We start from the raw sequence: 16,158 nt of genomic DNA on the forward strand, positions 1-16,158 counted from the left end.
TCTGAAAAAATCTGTCAAGTTCAAGAAAAATGAGGCGAGATTTTTATTTAGAGCGGAAAAAATTGTCACATTGCTTGGTAATTTTGCAAGTTTTAAAAAATAGATTTCCTAAAAACTAACGTAAGATTTTTTAAACTTTTTTTTATTATATTTTTCAACCAATTTCTCTTAAATCTTCAGAACACTTTTCTTTACATAAACCGCTTGGAAATATCCTAAAATATACGTAGAAAGTTTTATTGTGTTAATTTCTAATCTAACTTTTTATTCCCAAATGATGAAGAGCTAAATTTGACAGGGTTCGGTTTCTTCAACACTCGATACACTTCACGCCGGCAGCAATTCCCAAAATAGTGGCTTAATTTATAAACTAAACCAGGACAAATCTGGGTCTGAACCAGGTCTAGACCAGGACAGATCCAGGTCTAAACCAGGTCTAAACCAGGACAAATCCAGGTCACCAGGTCTAAACCAGGTCCAAACCAGGTCTAAACCAGGACAGATCCAGGTCTAAACCAGGACAGATCCAGGTCTAAACCAGGACAGATCCAGGTCTAAACCAGGACTAAACCAGGTCCAAACCAGCACTAAACCAGGTCTAAACCAGGCCTAAACTAGGTCTAAACCAGGCCTAAACCAGGTCTAAACCAGGACAGATCCAGGTCTAAACCAGGACAGATAAAATAACTTGTGTTCAAAGAAAGTGAAGCGTTTCTTGAATCGACTTTTAAAATGTTTTTTTTTTGTAATAGGTACAATTAACACCATTAGAAGATTAAAAGCTCACAATATGTGGCCAACAGTTTTTCATCACAAGTTCCCTCAAAGTTGTGTTTTGATCAATTCTTGCGTGTTTGAGTTTGAGAGAAAATTCCAGTTTTCACCTACCCCCTATCCCCGCCCACATCCTGTACTTAGTTGTGATTATTTAAAGACACACGTGTAGTTTTAAAATGTCACGTAGCCACTATCAATGACAATCTGCTGCTCGTTACGGTGAAATGTCACTACGAAGAGGCGGGGCTTATCACTATGAGGAGGCGGGGCTTGCCAGTTTTGCAGTTTTGAACAGGAAGTCAATGGCCCCGTTTCTATTAATGAGCTGTTTTCTCTTCCCTGACAAAAGCATAATACGTCTCCTTTTACGTTCATGGATCCACACTAACCTTCTGGTTCTTCTGGCAGATCACGACGAGGGAAGGTATCGATCAAAAGGTATCGATCAAAAGGTATCGATCTAAAGGTATCGACCTGCAACGCGGAGCTGTCACCGCAAAATCTCGTTGGGCGGATTCAAACCAAGCGGTCCTGGATTTAAACCCGGCGCAGGATGAGTGTCGCCTGCGCCCTCCAGACTCTGAGACGAGCAGAAGCCGCCGCCATGGGCCTGCGACCTCGATAACCTTCCCCGGGGATCGCTGCTTTGGCGGGGGGTCGGGGGCAACAGGATGCGGACCGTTTGCCTCCACCTGCTTCCCCTGCTGCTAATGCTAACCAGCTCCGTCAGCGCCTTCACCAACGACAACGACGACAACCGGAAGGCGCGCGTTCAGGCCGCGCCGCGGAGGAACGCCAAAGCTAACAAAGCGCTCAACGGCACCGCGCTCCCGTTCGCCGCGCCCGAGAAGATCACCCAGGTCCAGGCTCCGGCGGTGCAGCATGACACCTGCCTCGGCTACTACGACGTCAGCGGTCAGTTCGACAAGGAGTTTGCCTGCAACAACACGGACCACCGCTTCTGCTGCGGCAGCTGCTTCCTGCGCTTCTGCTGCGCCGACCGTGGGAAGCGCCTGGAGCAGAGGACGTGCACAAACTACAACACGCCCGACTGGATCAAGACGCAGCCGCCGTCGCCCGCGCCCACCGGGGACACGTACGACCCGGCGCTGGACCGCACCAACACCACCGTCTACATCAGCTGCGGGGTCGTGGCGCTCGTCATCGCCATTGGCATCGCGGCAAAAGTGGCGTACGACAAGGCCACCAAGCCGCCGCAGGAGATGAACGTGCACCGGTAAGACATGGCAGCTGGTTTTGACGTATTTTTGGCTTTTTAAAGGGTTTGTGCAGCTTTGACCCTTTGTTAGTTGATGTTTTGACCTCCAGAACTGAGCGTCCAGTGTTTGTGAACAGAACGTGGACAGTTAAGATCTGAAGTTGGTGAGAGATGATTACCCTGACATTACGTCTTTGTCGCTTGGTGCAACGTGACTTAAGAGCTTAGATTCTTATAGATCCTTTTAGTCATATTAACTCTTTTATCTTTCTCAGAAGTGTAAAAGAAGAAGACGTGTTAAATATGATTAAGAGGTTTGAAACAAAATATACTTGATCTGATTTGGATCTGGCTCACGTCGGGCGAAATGGGAAAAAGATGTTTTTTCTTTATATTGATCCATCTAGATTTTTGATGTGAACAAAATTAAAATGTCTTTTAGAAATGGCTTCATGGACATTAATTGCACCATTTTTAAATCGGTGCCATTTAATATAAACAAAATAATCACATTTCTTTACTGAGTTTTGGCGGTCGAGTTCTCGATTCAAATCACATCATTGACGATAAGTGAATCTCTCAATCTTTCGATGACTTGCCCAGCACGAGACTCACGCCCGGCTGAGTGTATGAGTTCTTCACATTTATTCATCTCGAAAAGAACACAAATACCTCACGCTGATTGGTCCAAGCCTAGAAATCAAACTTTTTTTTCCATTTAGTAATGAGAAAAACAATAGATATGTCTTTTTTTGTGCTAAATTTGGCTTAAATTCGCCTTGTTTGCTCTGACTTAATTGGAAGCTTCACGTCAAACCACAACGCAGCGCTGCGATTGGTCCGGTGGTGGTTTGGGCGATGCGATGGCGGTGCGGTAACATCGAGACCCTCGGTGAACAGTTCATGAAAGGTCCAGTTCTCACGCAAACTCCACCTTGAAAAGGCCCACGAGAAGTCACTGCCGTCGCCTTCAGACCAGAATCATCCGTTTCTGCTCCAACAAACCGCCGTTGCCAGACTCGAGGCGCGTTGGCCACTACGGCGAGCGGAACGCCTCCAGTTTTGCCTCCGAGCCGCAAGGAAGAAGCAGAAGAAGCAGAGAAACGTGTTTGTGACGCTTCAGACGACGCGGCGCTCGTGTCCAGCAACGCCACGGTTCGGTCACGAGATAATGCGGTTATTCCTGGAGACGAGCGAGGATCAGATGTGGAAGTAATCGATGCCGGAGACGCCGAGGAGAGGGTCGGATGTGCGCGCCGCGGCTAATGCGGCTAATGCGGCTAATGCGACTAATGCGGTGGTGGTAATGATCACGATTAGCCCGGCGATTTGGGCGGGTTGTTGCTCTTCCCGAATCGAAGGTACAAAAAGAGACTCAAACAAATACACACACACTAACGAAGGCGAACAAAGGCGAACAAAGGCAGACAAAGGCGAACGAAAGCAAACGAAAGCGAGCAAAGGTGAACGAAGGCAAACAAAGACGAACGAAGGGGGAAGAAAGCAAACAAAAGCAAACAAATGCAAACAAAGGCAAACAAAGACAAACAGAGGCAAATGAAGGCAAAAGTGTAAAAAAGGTAATAGTAAAAAGTGTTAAAAAAGCAGAGAACAGAAGGTCTTTATGTGCGATGCCACACGAAGCCACACGATACCACACGATACCACACAATGCCACACAATACCTCGCAATACAGCACGATACCACACGATACCACACGATACCACACGATACACAGGATACCACACAATACCACACGATACCACACGATACCACAGGATACCACAGGATACGGCACGGTACCACACGATACACAGGATACCACATGATACACACGATACCACACGATATACAGGATACCACACGATACACAGGATACCACACGATATACAGGATACCACACGATACACAGGATACCACACGATACACACGATACCACACGATACACAGGATACCACACGATACACAGGATACCACACGATACACACGATACCACACAATACCACACAATACCACATGATACCAAAGGATACCGCACGATACCGCACGATACCGCACGATACCATACGATACACGCGATACCGCACGATACCACACGATACACACGATACCGCACGATACCACACGATACCACACGATACCACACGATACACATGATACCACACGATACACACGATACCACACGATACCACACGATACCGCACGATACCGCACAATACCACACAATACCACAGGATACCACACGATACCGCACGATACCGCACGATAGCACAGGATACCACAGGATACCACACGGTACCACAGGATACCGCACGATACCATACGATACCACACGATACACAGGATACCACACGATACCACATGATACCAAAGGATACCGCACGATACGGCACGATACCACACGATACACACGATACCGCACGATACCACACGATACCACAGGATACCACACGATACCACACGATACACACGATACCACACAATACACACGATACCGCACGATACCACACGATACCACACGATACACACAATACCGCACGATACCACACGATACCACAGGATACCACACGGTACACACGATACACACGGTACACACGATACACACGATACACACGATACCACACGATACCACACGATACACACGATACCACACGATAACACACGATACCACACGATACCACAGGATACCACACGATACACACGATACCGCACGATACACACGATACCGCACGATACCACACGATACCACAGGATACCACACGATACACAGGATACCACACGATACCACACAATACCACACGATACCACACGGTACCACACGATACACAGGATACCACACGATACCACATGATGCCAAAGGATACCGCACGATACGGCACGATACCACACGATACACACGATACCGCACGATACCACAGGATACCACACGATACCGCACGATACCACACGATACCACACGATACACACGATACCGCACGATACCACAGGATACCACACAATACACACGATACCGCACAATACCACACGATACCGCACGATACCACACGATACACACGATACCGCACAATACCACACGATACACACGATACCACACGATACCACACGATACCGCACGATACCACACGATACCACACGATACACACGATACCGCACAATACCACACGATACCACACGATACCACACGATACACACGATACCGCACGATACCACACGATGCCACACGATCCCACACGATGCACACGATACCACACGATACCACACGATACCACACAATACACACGATACCGCACGATACCACACGATACCACAGGATACCACACGATACCGCACGATACCACACGATACCACACGATACCACACAATGCCACACGATACACACGATACCGCACGATACCGCACGATACCACAGGATACCACACGATACACACGATACCGCACGATACCGCACGATACCACAGGATACCACACGATACACACGATACCGCACGATACCGCACGATACCGCACGATACCGCACGATACACACGATACCGCACGATACCACAGGATACCACACGATACACACGATACCGCACGATACCGCACGATACCGCACGATACCGCACGATACACACGATACCGCACGATACCGCACGATACCACAGGATACCACACGATACACACGATACCGCACGATACCGCACGATACCGCACGATACCACAGGATACCTCAGTACTGAATACTTTTGGAGTATTGGATTTCGATACTGATACTCAACACTGATACCTCATGAGTGACAGTTCTTATGTTTCACTGTAACTCAGTTTAAACCCGTCGTTCCGGCTGATTTTCCATAAAACGACTAAAAGCTGTTTCTGTTTCTTTTGAGTAAAAACGATCGTCTCTTTGTGAAGCTAAAGTGACTAAAACGGTGTTAAGGGAGTTTTAGTGGAGTTACGAGCCTGATCTTCTGAGCTGAGGATTCAGTTTTATTCTGGGCTCATTTATTTTAATTTGTTGTTTTGGAGAACAAACTGACCCTGATTTATTCACAGGTTTATTATGAGATAAATAGGTTAGAGCTTTATTGCTTTATTGCTTTATTGCTTTATTTCACCTTCTCAGGAGCCAGAACATGTGAGCCAGGACGACATTTTAAGGGTTTTTAATATTTAAATCATATTATAACATTCAAAACAAAGTTATTAATTATAGAAGACCAAAAGAATGGAACATAAAAACAATAAAACCAGGTCTGAACCAGGTCTAAAGCAGGACTAAACCAGGACTAAACCAGGACTAAACCAGGTCTAAACCAGGACTAAACCAGGACTAAACCAGGTCTAAACCAGGACTAAACCAGGACTAAACCAGGTCTAAACCAGGACTAAACCAGGACTAAACCAGGTCTGAACCAGGTCTAAAGCAGGACTAAACCAGGACTAAACCAGGACTAAACCAGGTCTAAACCAGGACTAAACCAGGACTAAACCAGGTCTAAACCAGGTCTAAAGCAGGACTAAACCAGGACTAAACCAGGACTAAACCAGGACTAAACCAGGACTAAACCAGGTCTAAACCAGGTCTAAAGCAGGACTAAACCAGGACTAAACCAGGACTAAACCAGGTCTAAACCAGGTCTAAAGCAGGACTAAACCAGGACTAAACCAGGACTAAACCAGGTCTAAACCAGGTCTAAAGCAGGACTAAACCAGGACTAAACCAGGACTAAACCAGGTCTAAAGCAGGACTAAACCAGGACTAAACCAGGACTAAACCAGGACTAAACCAGGACTAAACCAGGACTAAACCAGGACTAAACCAGGTCTAAAGCAGGACTAAACCAGGACTAAACCAGGTCTAAACCAGGTCTAAACCAGGTCTAAAGCAGGACTAAATCAGGTCTAAAACAGGACTAAAGTGGGACTAAAGCGGGACTAAAGCGGGACTAAAGCAGGACTAAAGCAGGTCTAAAGCAGGACTAAACCAGGTCTAAAGCAGGACTAAACCAGGTCTAAAGCAGGACTAAACCAGGACTAAAATGGGCTCATATTATCATGTCGCTATGGTAACAATCGGTTTGACTGGAATGTTCCACAGCATGGCATTAAACAACACGTCATGTGCTCTGGACGGTCCAGAACGAGATCTCTGTTCGTTTGTCCAGATCCTTATCGGTCCGATCATCGTTTTCATCCCCGCGAGTTCAGATGGACGTAATTGACAGGTGGATCAGCCAATCAGGGGCAGGCGCGGTCCGTATCCAAACAAACATGGCCGCTCGCGAGGAAATCAGAACGGGGAAAACAAACACTTTCTGCAGAATCGATGAGAGACGCACTAAACGCCATTAATCTGAGAGAAGATTGATTAGGTCTAAACGATGAACGACCAATGAGCTGTTTCTCCTGCGTCACGAAAACAAGCTCATTCTGCATCTCAGGAGGAACAGAGCCTAATGCCGTACTGTGGAACATTCCAGCAGGCTTGTCAAAAGTACAGAAAATGTGATACTTAATCCAGAAAAAACCTTTGTGATTGTTTTGTGTCGTGTTTCTCTTTCACCTTCTGCGTGTCGTGTGTAAAGTCTGAGCTCGTTTAAACTATTGTATCGCTCTGATCTGAAGATGTTTATGTTTTGTGTCTGTTTCTCCGTCTCCATAAGCAGCCGGTCAGACTCGGGACCAAAACGAGCATTTAATGTGTCCCATATTAAAGGGCCCAAGACTGGTTTTTATGATTTTAAAATTCAGACTTTATTTGGTGTATTTATACCTGTTGTACATATAAATGATAGTTTTACACCGATCCAGCAGGTATTTGTGGAGAAAAGGTTGAAAAACGTGTCGAAAAAGGACTCATTCTAGTCAAAGTTTGTGCACAATTTACACAAAAGAAACAACTTTTTTAACTCTAAACATTAATTCAACAAAATAAAGTCACTCTCATATATTTTTATTTCTCAAATTTATTTATTTTTACATTAGATGAGTTTTGGCCCAGTGTTTGCTGGGTAATTTCCTACTATGATGTCATCTATTACAAACAGGAAGTGAAATTATGAACCTAAAAAAAGCTTTTCTGGGATAACATTTTAATAATTTGTATCAAATTTCTAAATATATTTATCTTAACTGTATTTCAGTTCATCGAGTCGTCCGACCTGTAGGGGCGCTTTGAATAAAATAGAAATGAACATAAAGTAGAGTAGGCATCAATACTAATAAAGTCCTTTCTGGAGCAGTTTGAACTTGAAACATAAGGAAATAAACTAGTATGTTGTGTTGAGTCTATTATATATATATATATATATATATATATATATATATATATATATATATATTTTAAGATAATTGTAGGTTCAAAAACAGTATCAAGCTGAACTCTTACTGTCGAAATCAAGTTTGAAATGTCACAAGATTCCAGGCAAAAGGAGAACATCTAAACGAGACGAGCAGAAAAGTGACACGGTGCACCTTTAACGCTGCCTCGGTCGACGCCCGTGTGTACGTGGCCGAGGTGGCGTGTCCGGCAGAACAAAAGCGGCGTCCTCGCTCGCCCCGGGAGACATCACATCTGCTTGGCGTGATGGCGTTTCCCGCTGTTTTGGAAATGTCACATTACTCAGCTCCGCTCAGCTCGCCGTCGCTCAGACGAAACGCCACCGGATTCTCACCAGACGAGCCACTGGAGCGTTCGGCTGGGAATTCAGAACGATTGGCGTTTGAAGGCGAGCGTGCGGCGGTGAAAACAGAATAATCACATTCAAACTCTGTTACGAAGCATTTGGCTCGTGTTCGAACAGTATTTCCTGTTTCTTATTCTACTTCTGTTAAAGCTCAAGATCAGTTCAAACACTGCAGGAAAGTCACATTTTGTCCAGTTTATGTCACATTTTGTCCAATTTATGTCAAATTTTGTCCAGTTCATGTCACATTTTGTCCAGTTTATGTCACATTTTGTCCAGTTTATATCACATTTTGTCCAATTTATGTCACATTTTGTCCAGGTTATGTGTCCAGTTCAAGTCACATTTTGTCCAGTTTATATCACATTTTGTCCAATTTATGTCACATTTTGTCCAGTTTAGTTTTATCGAGCTCTTCTCCAGTGTCCAGAGGTTTGGACTTGCAGGTCTTGACTTGGACTTGGAGCCTTATAACTTGAGACGACTTGAAGCTTCTCCAAAAGAAAATATTTAAAGACATTTTCTCTTCACAGTCGATACTTGACGTGAGCAGGAGTTTTTTACGAACAAGAACCTGTCACAAAAAAACGTACAAACTGCAAAAACATGAGTCGTTTTCTTCTGTCATCTGGACCTGGACTTGGACTTGAGACCTGGACTTGAGACTTGGACTTGGACTTGGACTTGAGACCTGGACTTGAGACTTGGACTTGAGACTTGGACTTGGACTTGGACTTGGACTTGAGACTTGGACTTGGACTTGGACTTGAGACCTGGACTTGGACTTGAGACCTGGACTTGAGACTTGGACTTGGACTTGGACTTGAGACCTGGACTTGAGACTTGGACTTGAGACTTGGACTTGGACTTGGACTTGGACTTGAGACTTGGACTTGGACTTGGACTTGAGACTTGGACTTGAGACTTGCTCCACGCTAGTTTTCAATTCTAGTTTTAGTATGAAAAAAATATAGATCAGTCAAGCGATCTCTTTTATTGTACATTAAGTTCAGGTCTAAACCAGGTCTAAACCAGGTCCAAACCAGGACTAAACCAGGTCTAAACCAGGTCTAAACCAGGTCTAAACCATGATTAAACCAGGTCTAAACCAGGTCTAAACCAGGTCTAAACCATGATTAAACCAGGACTAAACTAGGACTAAACCAGGTCTAAACCAGGTCTAAACCAGAACTAAACCAGGTCTAAACCAGGACTAAACCAGGACTAAACCAGGTCTAAACCAGGTCCAAACCAGGACTAAACCAGGTCTAAACCAGGTCTAAACCAGGATTAAACCAGGTCTAAACCAGGTCTAAACCAGGGATAAACCAGAACTAAACCAGGTCTAAACCAGGGATAAACCAGAACTAAACCAGGACTAAACCAGGACTAAACCAGGACTAAACCAGGACTAACCCAGGACTAAACCAGGACTAAACCAGGACTAACCCAGGACTAAACCAGGACTAAACCAGGACTAAACCAGGACTAAACCAGGACTAAACCAGGACTAAACCAGGACTAAACCAGGTCTAAAATAGGACTTTTATATGGATTTGGCCTGGACCTGTTTTTTTTTTTTTTTAAAGCCCTTGATACATTTTTTCTTGAAAAACATTGAAAGTGCTCAAACAGCTTTTCTCTGACTTATATTTTCTTCTTTAGAGCATGTGACACTTAAGAATCAGAGTAAACCAGAAACAAAACTCCAGAGTCTCCACACCGAGTCCAGAGAAGCAGGAAGTGTGTCGTTAGCATGCTAATGTTTGTTAGAAGACAAAACTAGCTCTCAGAAACGTGTGAAAAGTGCTTATAAACGATGTTCAGAGCGCATTAGGTAAACCACGAAAAGAGTTTAACATGAACAATTTTTTTTTTAACCTTTCAAAACATAAAAAAACAAGTTAAAACATCAGGTACAAACGCTCTCATGTCGTCAGTCACTTTGTGCTAACGTACGTCACATTTTAAGCTGCTGCAGGTCTGGAAGTGACCACCGTTTACTTTTTGAACTTTACCTTTTCCTAAACGCAAAACCTGCTTCACAAATGTTTGGTGAAAGGTGTTTGGATGGACTGACCAGAGTTTCAAAAGTTTAAATCTGGGACAAAACCGGGTTGGGTCAGTTTATTATCTGATTTTCTTTATTTTGGCTGAAGAAACAACACTATATTCCCCAATTCACTGTTGGCAGGTCTCAAAGTGGTCAGAACCCGTGGTCAGAACCCAGGACAACTGGGACACGTCTTGTATCAAACTGGGGCAGAACAGTGGTTCTGGAACCATCTGCCACGACATGGGACACGGGGCTCAAACGTGGGACCGTCCCGGGTACAAGGGGACGTCCGGTCATCCTAGATTTGAACGGCAGAAATTGTTTACTCTGTTTTTTGACATTTTGGTTGAAGAATTCCACTGTGTTTGTCATATAAAGGTCTTTTCGTGTGCGTTTTAGAGTCAGAGCAGTCCAGATTGTTGTGTTTTACAGTCGATTAGTCACAGTTTTTCAGCTTAATTATCATCAGTGGACGTATTGCTTTGAAAGGCTGGTAAATGCCCATGTTATTGATCATTATTTGCCGGTTGAAGCTGAGAGAATGATGCCGGATGTTGTATTGGTGGAGGATAAGCCCGTTGTGCGAGCTGAATACTGAAGCGGCTCTGACCTTCACCAGAACCAGAACAAACTCCAGGTAAAAAAGTTCTGACTCCAGCGACTCCACTTTATCGATCTGAACCTGCGCAGAACAAACCAATTACCACCCACGGAGAGAGAGAGGGGGAGGAGGGGAGGGAGGAGGGGAGGGGAGAGAGGAGGAGGAGAGGAAGAGGAGGGGAGGAGAGGAGGGGAGAGGAGAGGAGGAAGAGGAGGAGAAGAGGGGAGGAGGAGGGGAGGAGGCGAGAGGAGGAGAGGAGGGGGGAGGGGGGGAGAGGAGAGGAGGAGGGGAGGAGGCAAGAGGAGGGGAGGAGAGGAGGGGAGAGGAGAGGAGGAGGGGAGAAGGCAAGAAGAGGGGAGGAGAGGAGGGGAGGAGAGGAGGGGAGAGGAGAGGAGAAAGAGGAGGAGAAGAGGGGAGGAGGAGGGGAGGAGGCGAGAGGAGGAGAGGAGGGGAGGAGGCGAGAAGAGGAGAGGAGGGGAGAGGGGGGGAGGGGGGATGGGGGGGGACCGTTTGAGTAAGTGAGTACTTTCAGTCAGTCCTCCTGTCATTTTGATTGAGACTGAGTTCTTTGGCGTGTGTGTGTGTGTGTCTGTCTGTGTGTGTGTGTGTGTGTGTGTGTGTCTGTCTGTGTGTGTGTGTGTGTGTGTGTGTGTGTGTCTGTCTGTGTGTGTGTGTGTGTGTGTGTGTGTGTGTGTCTGTGTGTGTGTGTCTGTCTGTGTGTGTGTGTGTGTGTGTGTCTGTCTGTGTGTGTGTGTGTGTGTGTGTGTGTCTGTCTGTGTGTGTGTGTGTGTGTGTGTGTGTGTGTGTGTGTGTGTCTGTGTGTGTGTGTCTGTCTGTGTGTGTGTGTGTGTGTGTGTCTGTCTGTGTGTGTGTGTGTGTGTGTGTGTGTGAGAGTGTGTGTGTGTGTGTGTGTGTGTGTCTGTGTGTGTGTGTCTGTCTGTGTGTGTGTGTGTGTGTGTGTGTCTGTCTGTGTGTGTGTGTGTGTGTGTGTGTGTGTGTGAGAGTGTGTGTGTGTGTGTGTGTGTGTCTGTCTGTGTGTGTGTGTGTGTCCTGTGTTTAGCCGTGTATGACCTCAGCCACAGTTGTTTTTATCTTCATTCACGCTTGTTTCATTGATCCTGTTCACAAGCTCTGAGTCTCACAAAAACACTGTGTGCTACATTAGCATGTGGAAGCTAGCTTGTGTTTATTTTCATAGACCTGGTTAAGTCCCGGTTTAGTTTTGGTTTAGACCTGGTTTAGACCTGGTTTAGTCCTGGTTTAGTCCTGGTTTAGTCTTGGTTTAGATCCCGTTTAGACCTGATTTAGACCTGGTTTAGCCCTGCTTTAGTCCTGGTTTAGACCTGGTTTGGACTTGGTTTAGCCCTGGTTTAGCCCTGGTTTAGCCCTGGTTCAGGCCTGCTTTAGCCCTGCTTTAGACTTGGTGTTGAGTTTGACTTTGAGCTCGTTAGGGGAGCCAGAAGTCGGCCATGTTGGCTCAAAGTGCCTTGAGTCTCATCAGCGCTAATCGCCACATCCCGGGCGACTTCGGGAGGTGAAGGAGGCCGTTCCGAGCCGTCATGGGCCAGACTGATGCATGACTGGACTAAGGACAAACCAAAAGGACACAATAACCATTAGAGCCTCATTTATCAATCCGGAGGCTAAACTGTGACTGTAAACTGTCAAATGTGGAACGTTTCACCCGATTTACTCGGAAACAGGAGCGAAGTATGTGCTAACGCGTTTATAATGAGGCCGTGTTTATAACGAGGCCTTGTGTTATAACGAGGCTGTGTTTATAACGAGGCCTTGTGTTATAACGAGGCTGTGTTTATAACGATGCCGTGTGTTATAACGAGGCTGTGTTTATAACGAGGCCGTGTGTTATAACGAGGCTGTGTTTATAACGAGGCCTTGTGTTATAACGAGGCTGTGTTTATAACGAGGCCTTGTGTTATAACGAGGCTGTGTTTATAACGAGGCCTTGTGTTATAACGAGGCTGTGTTTATAACGAGGCCTTGTGTTATAACGAGGCTGTGTTTATAACGAGGCCGTGTGTTATAACGAGGCTGTGTTTATAACGAGGCCGTGTGTTATAACGAGGCTGTGTTTATAACGAGGCCTTGTGTTATAACGAGGCTGTGTTTATAACGAGGCCTTGTGTTATAACGAGGCTGTGTTTATAACGAGGCCTTGTGTTATAACGAGGCTGTGTTTATAACGAGGCTGTGTTTATAACGAGGCCGTGTGTTATAACGAGGCTGTGTTTATAACGAGGCCGTGTGTTATAACGAGGCTGTGTTTATAACGAGGCCGTGTGTTATAACGAGGCTGTGTTTAAAACGAGGCCGTGTTCATAATGAGGCCTTGTGTTATAATGAGGCTGGGTTTCTAACGAGGCCGTGTTTCTAACGAGGCCGTGTTTCTAACGAGGCTGTGTTTATAACGAGGTTGTGTTTATAACGAGGTCGTTTTCATAACTAGGCCGTGTTTATAACGAGGCCGTGTTCATAACGAGGCCGTGTTCATAACGAGGCCGTTTTTATAACGAGGCCGTGTTCAAAACGAGGCCGTGTTTATGACGAGGGCGTGTATTATAACGAGGCCGTGTTCATAATGAGACCGTGTTTATAATGAGGCCGTGTTCATAATGAGACCGTGTTTATAATGAGGCAGTTTATAACGAGGCCGTGTTCATAACGAGGCCGTGTTCATAACGAGGCCGTGTTTATAATGAGGCAGTGTTCATAACGAGGCCGTGTTCATAACGAGGCCGTGTTTATAATGAGGCAGTGTTTATAATGAGACCGTGTTTATAATGAGGCCGTGTTTATAATGAGGCCGTGTTCATAATGAGACCGTGTTTATAACGAGGCCGTGTTCATAACGAGACCGTGTTTATAATGAGGCAGTTTATAACGAGGCCGTGTTCATAACGAGGCCGTGTTCATAACGAGGCCGTGTTTATAATGAGGCAGTGTTTATAACGAGGCCGTGTTCATAACGAGAACGTGTTTATAACGAGGCCGTGTTCATAACGAGAACGTGTTTATAACGAGGCCGTGTTCATAACGAGAACGTGTTTATAACGAGGCCGTATAATCAAAGTCCAGAGTCTGTCGAGTACGAGCCAAACGTCTGGTGTGCTTTTCCGTTTGGAGGTTGTGGGTTCGATCCCGGGCCAGATAAACCCAACTCGTCGTTTTTTAAGACCGTAAAAAAAAAAAGGTGTAAAGCTTGTCGGTCGTATTACTTTCCCATCGCAAATGTTGTGAACAAATTTAATTTTTCCAGCTTTAAACTTGTATTTGAGCGTCACAAAAGTGTTATTCGTGGTAAAACCTGTGATTTATCTTTAGGTCAAATGAAAAACAAGTGTGAGATCAACATTTTCTGAGTTTTGCCTTCGTCATAATCTCTTACAAATGAACAAATACAGTAAAATGAACAAATACAGTAAAAATTCAATGTGACAGGACTAAACCAGGACTAAACCACTACTAAACCAGGACTAAACTAGGTCCAAACCAGGGTTAAACCTGGCCTAAACCAGGTCTAAAAAGCAGGCCTAAACCAGACCTAAACCAGGACTAAACCGGGACTAAACCACTACTAAACCAGGACTAAACTAGGTCCAAACCAGGGTTAAACCTGGCCTAAACCAGGTCTAAAAACCAGGCCTAAACCAGGCCTAAACCAGGACTAAACCAGGACTAAACCGGGACTAAACCGGGACTAAACCAGGACTAAACCGGGACTAAACCAGGAATAAACCAGGACTAAACCAGGACTAAACCGGGACTAAACCAGGACTAAACCGGGACTAAACCAGGAATAAACCAGGACTAAACCAGGACTAAACCTACTTTGACAAAACCAAATGTATTTTTCATATTTTGTGACGTTCCGAGCTCAATCTCCAGTGAAATCACAGCATGTTCCGCTTGCCTTTCCCATCCTGTTGCCTCAGAGTTCTGAAGACTCCGTTCGAGCTCCTGACCCTTCCGTTGACCTTTCCGTTGAACCTTGGCGTTTCTCGCACGTCTTCATCTCGCGTCCACGGTAACGGCGCTGTACAACGCTGCGCGCGGTAACGGGAGGATGTGTTTCCAGCCGCATCGCCTCTGCATTGACCTAAAAAAGCTGGAGCTGCCTCCGAAACGTTCGACCGCCGGCGCATCAATAATGAATGACACTTTCGCTTTGATGCTCCGTCTCCGTTTCGTCTGTGCATTTTTCTGCGATTGCGGAAAAGCCGGACGTCGAGATCGAGCCGCGCGTTTGTCGAGCTCGCGGAGAGATGACGCCGGCGATGCGTTCACTTCGAGAAGAGCCTGAACTTATGAACTTGAAGCAGCGTATAATATCGATTTTTTACAGCAGTTGTTGTTGTTTTGGAGACTAAACCAGGACTAAACCAGGACTAAACCAGGTCTAAACCAGGACTAAACCAGGTCTAAACCAGGTCTAAACCAGGTCTAAACCAGGTCTAAACCAGGTCTAAACCAGGACTAAACCAGGACTAAACCAGGTCTAAACCAGGTCTAAACCAGGACTAAACCAGGACTAAACCAGGACTAAACCAGGTTTAAACCAGGTCTAAACCAGGACTAAACCAGGACTAAATCAGGTCTAAACCAGGACTAAACCAGGACTAAACCAGGTCTAAACCAGGACTAAACCAGGTCTAAACCAGGTCTAAACCAGGTCTAAACCAGGACTAAACCAGGTTTAAACCAGGTCTAAACCAGGACTAAACCAGGACTAAACCAGGACTAAACCAGGTCTAAACCAGGACTAAACCAGGTTTAAACCAGGTCTAAACCAGGACTAAACCAGGACTAAATCAGGTC

At 45.5% G+C, this 16,158-nt stretch overlaps 1 protein-coding gene across 2 annotated transcripts in view; it reads left to right on the top strand.

Moving 5' to 3' along the window:
* Positions 1 to 1,371: 1,371 nt before the first annotated feature.
* LOC140358031 (protein shisa-6-like) overlaps positions 1,372 to 16,158 on the top strand; it is an 89,897-nt gene continuing 75,110 nt past the window's right edge. For both annotated transcript variants that reach the window (XM_072442673.1, XM_072442674.1), the window contains exon 1: positions 1,372 to 2,014. In XM_072442673.1, coding sequence (XP_072298774.1) covers positions 1,449 to 2,014 — 566 coding nt within the window. In that variant the 5' untranslated portion in view covers positions 1,372 to 1,448. The remainder of the gene's footprint in view (positions 2,015 to 16,158) is intronic.

The sequence above is a fragment of the Eucyclogobius newberryi genome, unplaced genomic scaffold (genome assembly GCF_026437365.1).
Source record: "Eucyclogobius newberryi isolate DKJ021-1_F unplaced genomic scaffold, fEucNew1.0.hap1 SCAF_13, whole genome shotgun sequence".
In the NCBI taxonomy this organism is placed as follows: Eukaryota; Metazoa; Chordata; class Actinopteri; order Gobiiformes; family Gobiidae; genus Eucyclogobius; species Eucyclogobius newberryi.